Below are 11,525 nucleotides of genomic sequence, written 5' to 3' on the forward strand. Positions count from 1 at the left end.
CATTGCAGCCTTCCAGTCCCTGAAGGGAGCAGAGAAACAGGAGGGGAATCAACTTTTTAGAAGGGTAGACACTGGCAGGACAAGGAGGAATGGATTAAAGCTAAAGGAAGGAAGGTTTAGATTAGATATTAGGGGGAAGTTTTTTACAGAGAGAGTGGTGAGGGGCTGGAACAGGCTGCCCAGAGAGGTAGTGGATTCTCCATCCCTGGGGGTGTTCAAGGTCAGGTTGGATGGGGCCCAGGCCTGAGGTTGGTGTCCCTGCCTGTGGCAGGGGGAATGGAACTCTATGATCCTTGGGGTCCCTTCCAACCCATGCCATTCTATGATTCTATGATTATGATTCTTTCCATGGGTCAAAACACAAACTCCCATTTAGGGCTGTAGAATTGACATTAAAGTCTCCTAATTTTAAGGCACTTGTATCATTTTGCATTATAATTATGGCTTTTCCCAATTTTTGCAGCTCAATCTTGGGATTGGCCCCATTCTTTAATTTCTTATTTGTACAACTACATGATGTTGGGATACTTGACATCACTGCAGCTTCCCCCCAGCATAAGATTTTTGCAGTGGGGAGTTGTCCCAGTCTCCAGGATTTAAAGGGTGTACAGTTTAAGCCTTTGGCCCTTGTCCCTAATGCACCTTTCTTAGTTTGTTTCAACTGCTTTCCTAGAGATATGTAATTCTGCAAGTAAGGATCTCCTTACTGATTCAGGTCTTCTCCTCTGTATTCAGTGTGGTATGGTCTTTCACATCACTGAATCACAGAGACATCCCCTTCCCTCACCCCTCAGGTGTCCATTGGGATGCGGGGATAGGCAGGGAGGGGCCGTCCCTGGCTGGGACAGGCAGAGTGGGTGAGGAGGAAGCTCCTCCCCTAAGCCAGGACCTGGATTCTCTCCCCACAGAAGCCACGGCTCCAGTGCTGCAGGTACCATGGGGCTGCTGGTGGTCAGCCCTATTGGAGGGTGAGGGGGGCAGAGGAAAAAGCTCAGCAGACGTGCCCCCATGAGCGATCTTCACCCACCTGAGATGCTAAACGTTGCCTGCTTCCTCACGCCAGGCTGTACCCGGTCTCCTTGTACAGGGCCTCAGGGAAAGTCTCCCAGGCTTGCTCAGAGGATGCAGACAGAGGCAGCACTGGCTCAGAAATGGGAGGGACACAAAAGAAGAAGTGGTCCAGGAGAGATTTCCCTGCAGAGCAGAGATTTCCATGCAGCCTGCGGATCATGGCAAAGCAGGTTGTCCCCTGCACCCCATGGAAGAGGATGGAGTGCAGCGATCCCACCTGCATCCCATGGAGGACCCCATGCTGGAGCAGAGGAAGAGTGAGAGGAATGCCCCCCAAGAAGGAGGACAGCTCATGATGAACTGCCCGAAACCCACGTTCTCCATCTTCCCCTGTGCCACCTGGAAGGTGGAGGAAGGGAGAGAAATCATGAATAAAGTTCAGCCTGAGAAGAAGGGAGGGGTGGGGGGAAGTTTTTAAGATTGGGGTTTATTTCTCATTATCCTACTCTGTTTTCATTGTGTGTGTGTTTTATGAAATAAATTTTTCTTTTTATTCTGGGTTGAGTTTGTTTTGCCCACGATGCTGATTGCTGAATGAGTTTTCCTGTCCTTATCTTGGTTCTTTTTCTGTCCTTATCTTGGTTCTTAAGTGTCTCAATATCTATTTTCTCTCCTGTCCAGTTGAAAAGGGGAGGGATAGAACGACTGCCTGGTGGGATCTGGTCTGTGAGTTTTCCACTCTGTCCTTGTCCCTGGCAGATTATTCTTGAGTTCAATCCTGCTGGGTAAATTGGTCACCTTGGGGTGAGGCCAGTCCCTGCCAACCACAAATATCTCCAGGGAGCTCTAGCACACAGCTAAGCAGAGCAAGTTCATTCCTTAGGGGAGGACAGATGGATCTAAGGATTTATTTACGAACATAAGTGTTGTGGTTTTGCATAGCAGGGTTCTGGTGGAGGAGGGGATGTACAGGGGTGGTTTCTGCAGAAAGCACATAGAAGCTTTCCCTAGGCCCAAAGAGTAAATACCAGCTGGACTCAAGGTTGGAGTCATCACTGACCAAGGCCGAGCAAATCAGGAGATGATCATAGCACCTCTGTGAACCACACTGAGGAGATAAAACCCAAATGCAAGCAGACACCTTTTGCCACCAGAGAAGGGAGTGAAAAGATCTAAGAGACTCTGCAGACACCATGATCAGAGAAGAAGGGGGGAGGAGGGGATGTGGTCCAGGCATCGGAGAGAAAGATTCCGCTGCGGTCCGTGGAGAAGACCATGGTGAGGCCAGTTGTCCCACTGCAGCCTGTACAGGAGCAGAGACCCCACCTGCAGCCCGTACAGAGGCCCCATGCTGGAGTGGGTGGAAACATATGGAAGATGCTGTGACCCGCATTGGACAAAGCCCTTGCCAGCAGATCTGGTGGCTCTGCAGCCCATGGAGAGACAGGGAGAGACAGAGACCGACCCACGCTGGAGCAGATTTACTGGAGGGGCTTGTGACTCTATGGAGGACCAGGCTGGTGCAGTCTGAGCCTGAGACTGAGACATTTTGTGATTTATGACTGCACCCATAGCAGTGACGCATGCTGGGGCAGCAGGGGAATAGCTGAAGCCCCATGGAAAAGGACTCACCTTGGAGAACTTCATGGAGGACTGTCTGCTGTGAGTGGAACCCCACGGTGCAGCAGGGGAAGGGTGGGAGCAGTGCCCACCCCCCAACTCGCCCTCCACATCCCCCAACTAATTAGGAAAACAACTTGCAAGGAAGTGACTGAAAGACTTTCCCAATGGCCTTCTTGAGCTCATGGTTTTTCATGCTGTAGATGAAGGGGTTAATGACTGGAGGCACCACTGAGTATAAAACTGCCAACACCAGGTCCAGGGATGATGAGGAGATGGAGGAGACTTTAGGTGATCAACTGTGACGGTACTGACAAACAGGGAGACCACGGCCAGGTGAGGGAGGCAGGTGGAAAAGGCTTTGTGCCGCCCCTGCTGCGAGGGGATCCTCAGCACAGCCCTGAAGATCTGCACATAGGACACCACAATGAACACAAAACACCCAAAAGCCAAACAGGCAATAACCACAATGACACCAATTTCCCTGAGGTAGGCATCTGAGCAGGAGAGCTTGAGGATCCCAGGGATTTCACAGAAGAACTGGTCAACTGCATTGCCCTTGCAGAGTGGTAATGAAAATGTATTGGCTGTGTGCAGCACAGAATTCAGAAATCCAGTGATCCAGGCAGCTGCTGCCATGTGGACACAAGCTCTGCTGCCCAGGAGGGTCCTGTAGTGCAGGGGATGGCAGATGGCAACGTAGCGGTCATAGGCCATGATGGTGAGGAGAGAATATGCTGCTAATACCATGAAGATAAGAGAAAAGAGCTGTGCAGCACATCCTGTGTAGGAGATGGCCCTGGTGTCCCACAAGGAATTGATCATTGATTTGGGAACTAACATAGAGATTGATCCCAGGTCAAGGAAGGAGAGGTTGAGGGGGAAGAAGTACATGGGGGTGTGGAGGTGGTGAGGGGATACCTCATTACCAGGTGCCAGTACTGAAAGGCTGTCTACAAAGAAGGGAGAGACTCCTGTTTTTAGAAGGAATCACATAGAAAAGCTGAGGAATAGTGGGTGCAAGTTCCTGCTGGAGAGATTCCCACAGGACATAGGAAGAAACTTTTACCCTGAGAACAAGGGTTTGCACAATGTTCCATGGGAAGTGATGGATTCCCCAATATCGGACATTTGTAAGAGTCAGTGGGATGGGGGTGGGGCCAGTGTGTCTGAGTGGTGCTTTTCTTGAGACTGAGCCCTTGCCAAAAATGGTTGGACCAAATAGACCCTGAGTTCCCTTTCAGCCGAGTACTCTGTGATTGTCTGAGTCTAGTAACATCATCACTATCCTCCAAAAGCATTCTCATGAGTTGAGCTCTCCTGTTTTGACCCTCAGGCAGCTACAACTGTGGTTCTGTTCCAAGACAAGGGAGAGCAGGCTGTGAGAAGATGAGGCTTCTTCCAGTGGCCCACTGCAAAGTCATTTAGAAAGGATCTCATGGTTTTATTTCTTGTTTCTCACCTTCTTTAACACCTGTTGCTGTCACTTTGTTAGTGGCACCACAAGTTGGAGAGCCATCTGCAAGCACACAGGAACCATTAACACAATGGAGCGTCACTTCAAACAAACCTTGAGAAACTCTGGGATTAGATTTGAATAAAAACATCAAGAAGATTCCCATCCAGAAGAGATCTTCTTATTCTGATCTTAATTATCTGGGGTGGAATTAATTTTCATGTTGTCGCCCCCGTGAGGTGAAATCATGAGAAAAGTTTCCAGCTCAACACCCCCACATCAAGGCAGCTCAGACATGATGGATGGAGAACTGGCTGCAAGGAGAAGAATTTGGGCATTGCAGGGGAAGCCATAGCAGTCAGAGGTGCTGAACAGGAATTTTGCCATGAGCACATTGGGCTGCACTGTCAGGAGTGTGGCCACACAGACAAAGGCTGTTCTGGTCCATGTGGACTCAGCAGCGGTGTGGCCAAGTCTGGAGCAGTCAGTCCCAGTGTGGGGCTCCCTGGTCTGGAGGAAGGGGAGGAACTGTCACGTTCTCAGATAAAAGTCTGCCCAGATATGGCTAGGGGTCTTGTGTGGAGAGGCTGAAGGACCTGGCTTCTTTAGCCTGAGGAAGGGGAGGCTGAGGGAAGCCCTCTTGTGCTACAGGGAAAGAACATAAGAAAGGAAGTCAAGGTGAAACTGCAGCTTTGAAGGTCAGAGTTGCCATGAGGATAAAGAAAAGTCACTCTGAAGGCAGTGATGTGGTGATAAAAGACACCTGGAGGAAATGTGGATGAGCTGGTGGCTTTGTGTTTGTGGGAACAGCTGGTGAGGAGGGAGAGACAGCAGCACAGGCAGGGACATCATGGAGTGAGATCAAGGTGGGGAAAGGGGTTGGGTGCCTGCAGCCTGTAAGCAAACAGCACAGGCGTGGGGCAGTGTGGCATGGGCTGTGGTGCAGATGGCCAAGGGTGCCAGCCCGGCCTTTGACTCCTTGACTAGAGCTGATATTCCTGCCACAGAGGCCTCAGAGGAGGCACATTGTCCTGACAACCATGGAGTATCATTGCTTCCTTGCACCCAGCCCAGGGGAGTACACCATGTATTATAACCCTGTCCTTCCCTTGGCATCACACCCCACATCCAAAGAAAGAGCCCTGAGAACTAGGTGAGGGTCAGGATCTCCCTGTCCAGGGGCTGGGGTCAGCACTTGGCATTTCTGCTTCATCAGACCAAGCCAGGTGTCCTCAGCATCAGAGCTGCCTGCGCTTTGTCTGTGTTTGTCCTCATGGCCTCCAGTTGTCTGCTCTAAGGAGCCCATGGGGAGATTTTGTCAGTAATGGCTCCCAGCAGAGCCTGTAAATGTTTCAAGGCACTTTGGGCATTACTCCTGACTTAACTTCTTGAGAGGTTTCATCACTCTACTCTTGGACTCTGTGGTCTGTGGACTCAGAAGAAAACACACCATGGGGCTCATTAATCACACAGAAATCCCTTACAAGCATGGCTCTTGAAGTCATTTCCTTTAAAAAAATAGACCTTGTATAACTAATTGGAGAGGTTTTATTTGAGTGATGAAAATTTCAAAAGAGTTTCACAATGAAGGATTTTTTCATAGGAAAAAATGTTTCTGTCATATCTCAGATCATGGAAGAAAGTTCAGCAGCATGCTGCAATGGGGGCTGGTCCAGAGGTCTCCTGAGGAGATATGGACAGGCAGGAAAAGCAGTCTCTTCAGATCCAACACTGTCTGGACCTTTGCTCTTTCCCAACCCCAGCAGGTCCCTCACTGGCCTCATGGGACTCCCAACACTTTTCCTGGCATCATCTGTGCTCACAGGCGCAGACAGATTTCTCTGACAACAAACAGCAGTTACACATGACACAGTTTAATAACCATGAAATCTCTCTCCTCAGCTGCCTGCTACGGCCAAGCAGCATGTGAAGGGGGTCAGCTTTCAGAGGAGATTCTCTCCCAGAACAGTTTAAATCAGATACATAGAAAGGTCACTTATCAACACATTTAACTTGTGACAGAACAGTTTATTAAAATTCTGAAAGATGGGACGTTTTCCAACTCTCTGAAACTCAAAGCAGAAATCAGAGAGCTGAGCGGCATCTGAATGAATAAGAGAGCAATAGGAAGTGGAAACCAGTGATCACAGTGAAGTGCACACGTCCAGCCAGTCTGCAGGTACAGGGGAAGGTGAGTAGTTCTTCTGCAAACATGGGAACACGTCAGTGAAATTCCCTTTCTGTCACAGTGAGAAAGCATTGCCATTTCAGATGAGATGCAGAACATTTGCAGACAGACATGATGCAAAGAGAGCACAGCTCAGAATTACATTGTGTCTGGGTCACACAAGACTGGGATAAACTGCATTAGGGTGGATCATGGGATGAACAGTGACCATGTCATTACAGTTTAAATAAACGAGAGAAAACAAAAAAACTAAACAACATACTAAATACACACTGGTCATAACATGAAGTACATGGCTAGTCATATGTAGAACAAGATGAGCAGCTTCCTGCTGTTTAGAAACCTCCAGTCATCAGTTTCCAAACAGCATGCTGTAGCTCCTGATTCCTCATGCTGTAGATGAGGGGATTCACTACTGGTGAAAACACTGAGTAAAGAAATTGCACTAAAACATCTAGAAATATGAAAGACATGGAGGGGGGCTTCAGGTAGGCGAACCCTGCAGTGCTGATAAAGACAGAGACCATGGCCAGGTGAGGGAGGCAGGTGGAAAAGGCTTTGTGCTGTCCCTGCTGTGAGGGGATCCTCAGCACAGCCCTGAAGATCTGCACATAGGACACCACAATGAACACAAAACACCCAACACCTAAACTGGTAGTGACCACAATGAGGCCAATTTCCCTGAGGTTGGCATCTGTGCAGGAGAGCTTGAGGATCTGGGGGATTTCACAGAAGAACTGGTCAACAGCATTGCCATGGCAGAAGGGCAGTGAAAATGTATTGGCTGTGTGCAGCAGAGAATAGAGAAACCCACTGGCCCAGGCAGCTGCTGCCATGTGGACACAAGCTCTGCTGCCCAGGAGGGTCCCGTAGTGCAGGGGGTGGCAGATGGCAACGTAGCGGTCATAGGCCATGACAGTGAGAAGACAGTATTCTGATGAGAGCAAAAATAAAAAGAAAAAGAGTTGAGCCACACATCCTGTGTAGGAAATGGCCCTGGAGTCCCACAAGGAATTGTTCATGGATTTGGGAACAGTGGTGGAGATGCAGCCAAGGTCAGTAACAGCGAGGTTGAGGAGGAAGAAGTACATGGGTGTGTGGAGGTGGTGGTCACAGGCTATGGTGATGATGATGAGGCCATTGCCCATGAGAGCAGCCAGGTAGATGCCCAGGAAAAGGCAGAAGTGCAGGAGCTGCAGCTCCCGTGTGTCTGCAAAGGGCAGGAGGAGGAACTGGCTGATGGAGCTGCTGTTGGACATCTGCTGCCATCAAGTGTGGAGAGCTTTCCAAGGAGGAAAAGGCACAGTGAGATGTTAGGGACACCTTCTTTCAGGAAAACTTCTTAAAAGTCTTTGGGCGCTCGAGAAGTCTGTCCTCCCTGACAGCAGTCAGTAAATAGAAGGATGGTGTGATCTGAGACTGAATCCCGTGTAGATAGGAAGGAGCTTTTCAGCACTGTCACTCCAATTTCACATGAGGGCAGAGAAGAGCTTTGGGGTTTTGGTTTTCTCGTTACTGCAGCTGAGGTGTTTTTCTTCTGTCAGAACTCCCTGACATTGCTGCTGCAGTGCCAGTGAAACCTTCCCCTGAGTGCAGAGTGGGGAGAGCTGCTCTGTCCATCAGCCCTGGTCTCAGCTGCCCTGTGCTCACACCCTTGTGTTCCTCCTAGAAGAAACTGGACGTCTCAGCAGGCTTAGGAATCCAGTCTCCAGAGCAGAGCTCCAAATCCCTCCTACGGTCTCATACTACCCAAGGATCCCCACTCCAAGGCAGGGGCACACACATCTCAGTTCAGCTGCCCACACATCTCAGTGCAGCTGCCCACACACAGGCGATGATCAGCATTGCCATGCCCTTAGCACCAACATGTCTTCTGCATGAGGCTCCTCTCTGGGGCACAAGAGTCCCTAGGAGAGCGGGGCACTCAGGGATTTCTTGCTACTGTGGTTATGCTACCAAGGAGAAGACTCAGCCTGAAACCCTGCAGCTCTGGGTGCAGAGCCTGTGCTGGGTGGCAGACACGAGGGAGTCTCTGAGGCAAAGGGTCTGCACTGCTGGTGATGTTAGGGAGGTACCAAATCCCCACTGCCATGGCATTTCTGAGAGCAGCTCCTTCTCCCTCCCTGAAGAGTCTCTGCAGTCTGGAACTGTCCCTGCAGCTGCTTCTCTTTGCCCATGTCACCTCCTGCTCTGTGCTTAGAGACATCATCCAACCTGCCCTTTGCTCAGCACTGCTCTGCAGACCCCTCCTGGCATCAGGGCACTGCCCTGGGGAACCTCTGTGTGTGTAGGGCTCTGGCCAAGCTCTGACAAGTCCTAATGACCACTGACTTCTTCAAAGTTATTCAAGAATATCGCAGCTCCCAATTCCCACCCAGTCCACAAGAGCAGAAAATTCAAAGCAAAATCTCTTTACCTTTCTCCTCCAGTGAGCTCTCAGCATCCATCAGCACTCTCAGCCTCACAGGTCTCCCCTCAGTGCCTACAGGCAGTGTCCCCAGCCCTGTGTGCTTGGCAGAGGAGCTGCTCCTGGGCACAGCTGTATCTTATCACAGCTGCCGGGTTGCCATGAGCTCCCTCCATCCCAGGAGCCTGGCCCAGCTCAGCAGGATAAGAGCAGTTCTTCTAGGCTCCCTCCTGGTGCCTCAGGCCTCGTGGGGATCACTCTATGATCTCATCTCTGATTTTCCCTCCCTCAGCTGGGGACCAATCCTTCTGTCCATCAGAGTCATTTCTCCTGATCAAACCAGAGCTGGGAAGCAGAATCACCTTTCCTTGTCTCCCCATGAGACAGGACCCTGAGGTTGACACAGTGAGGGGACTCTTTCCCCCTATGAAAGGAAGGGAGTTAGGTGAGAATTTGGGCATTTCTTGGTGTTGCACAAGAACAAAATCAGGAAAAACAAATCTACAAATCTCTGCTCTACAGTTGGGGGAAGTGGAAACCACCATCCAGAAAAGATCAAATAGATCAAAAAAGACAGACCTTCTGCTGCAAGGACAAACTGACACCTGGAGAGCTCACATCAGAGCCCCAGACAGCCAGAGGCACCCTCAGACAGCAGGAAATGCACCTCCCAAAAAGGACCTTTCCAATATATTATAGAACAGGGAGAGGCAGTCCTTGGGTCTGCAATGAAAACATCTTGCTCAGTGAAGAGTACAAGAAGTACTAATGCTTTGTTCTCTTTGCAGAGGGCTTCATGCAAATAGGCAGAGAATGTCCAAGGGCAGCTTCATTCCCCACTTTCTCCTCCCGCCCATTGCAGACACACGGGAGCTGCAGCGGGTTTCTCAGTGCTGTGCTGCACACGGCCAATACATGTTCCCTACCCCTCTGCAAGGGCAATGCTGTTGACCAGTTCTTCTCTGCAGTCCCCTAGATCCTCAGCCTCACATGCTCAGATACCTATTCCAGGGAGATTGGTCTTCTTGTATTTAGTATGTGTTTAGCTTTGGGGTGTTTTGTGGGTTATCTGTGGAAGCTGAAGGCTAGGAACGTCTTTCGGTCCTCGCACCTTTGGTTTGGGAGCTATTGCTGTACATTTAGGAGTTTCCTAGGTGGATGCTGGTAGAGCCTGAAAATTGCTTTGAGAGAACCTGTGACCTTAGAAATGGATCAATACGGTCTTGTAATCCAGAGAACACTTTTGTCTGGTGTGTAGAGTGGACTTCCAGAGCCAGCAGAGATTGGGCAGAGCTCTAGTGTTTCCTGAGTCAAATCAAAATGGAGGTTTATTTGCCCCCCTTAAGGGGAGGGAATTGCTGGGTGTGTTTGTGAGAAGCCAGAGCTGGTGCTCAGAACACAGGGACATATAAAGATGAGTAGATTTCCTGAGTCTGACTTCTCCTTTTCCTACCGCTGGACAATGGGACAGGAGATATGAAAAGGAGCTCTCCAGTGTGAACAAGCCATTGAGACTTCTGAATCCTCACTTTGAGTGATCACTGGGTCTACCAAGAGCCTCCTCAAGTGCCTTCAGCTACTTCTCTTCCCATGGACAACAGCTGCATGACAATGACCGGATTCATCAGGGATGCTCTGACCTGCCCTTTACCACGTGCCAACAAGAACATGCACCCAGGCAGTGCTCTGAACCCAGACATGTTTTTGTAAGGCCAAGGTGAGTCCACAGAGCTTGTGATGGGGTCTGTGAGAGATGACAGGAAAAAGCCATGTGACAGGGAAACATCTGCCAAGAGGAAAATCTCCAGGCATCAGGGATAATGCAAGGAAATGAGAGGAAACCAAACCCAGAAATGTTGTGGGTGGGAGAATTCAGGAAACCCTATATCAGCCCCTCTACTGCAGACCCCTTCCTATGAGAAAGCCCTATTCCTCCAAGCAAAACCTCTGCCCTCAGGGTGGTGGGTTCCAAGACTGTCGTGGTTTCACCGCGGCTGAGAGCTGAGATCCACACAGCTGCCTGCTCCTTAAAGGAAAGAGCAGGGGAAAGGGGGGGGGGGGGGGGGGGGGGGGGGAGAGGTAAGGGAGGGAAAAGGAAGAGGAAGGGGCAAATAACCCCAAACCAAGAAATAAGAGGCCCGTGGGTTGGGATAAGGATAGTTTACTAAGATAACAGAAAGATACAATATAACAATGCTAACAGGACTCTAGAGCAAAAATATATGAAGCTGTTGATACACAATGCAGTTTCTCACCAAACCACACAACTCAGGCCGTGCCACCCAGAGCCGTCCCGGAACCCGACCGTCCCCCAAGAACCGCGCGTCCCGGAGCCACCCCAGGCCTTCCTCCCGTCAGCCCCCGATATCCTGGGCAGGACGTAATTGGCGTGGAATACTCTATTTGGTCAGTTGGGTCACCTGTCCTGGCTTCGCCCCTCCTTTCTCATGAAGAGCTGAGAAAGTCCTTGACTGACAGCAATTAACACCATCAGGGTGTTATCAGCACTGCTCCCATTTTAACTCCCAAACACAGCATTCCATACGCTGTTACAAAGAAGTTAACTCCATCCTGACCAAAACCAGGACATTATCCACCCCTTATTCCATACCATTTACGTCATGACCAGATCCAACCATTTCTTTTGGGTACAACCAGTTTCTTGTTTCAGACACACATATATGTATGTACACATGTATACGCACACATGTCCATACAGGTATTATTCCCTTAGTGTATGGACCATTCCTCTGAGTTTGTTGAGTGAATGAACAATTAGTTCATGATGATTTTCAGGCTTCATTCATCGTAACAGTCTCTCATGGTGTCAGTATGCATCACTG

At 49.9% G+C, this 11,525-nt stretch overlaps 1 protein-coding gene across 1 annotated transcript; it reads right to left on the minus strand.

Moving 5' to 3' along the window:
- Positions 1–1,054: 1,054 nt before the first annotated feature.
- LOC311199060 (uncharacterized protein) lies at positions 1,055–7,534 on the minus strand (the record flags this gene model as incomplete). Its single annotated transcript, XM_084273105.1, is given in 5 exon segments — positions 1,055–1,312; positions 2,792–2,916; positions 2,919–3,584; positions 4,094–4,150; positions 6,619–7,534. Coding segments are annotated over 5 exon segments (2,022 nt in total).
- Between the last annotated feature and the right edge of the window lie 3,991 nt (positions 7,535–11,525).

This window comes from Gallinula chloropus (genome assembly GCF_964237585.1).
Source record: "Gallinula chloropus genome assembly, chromosome: 19".
Lineage (NCBI taxonomy): Eukaryota > Metazoa > Chordata > Aves > Gruiformes > Rallidae > Gallinula > Gallinula chloropus.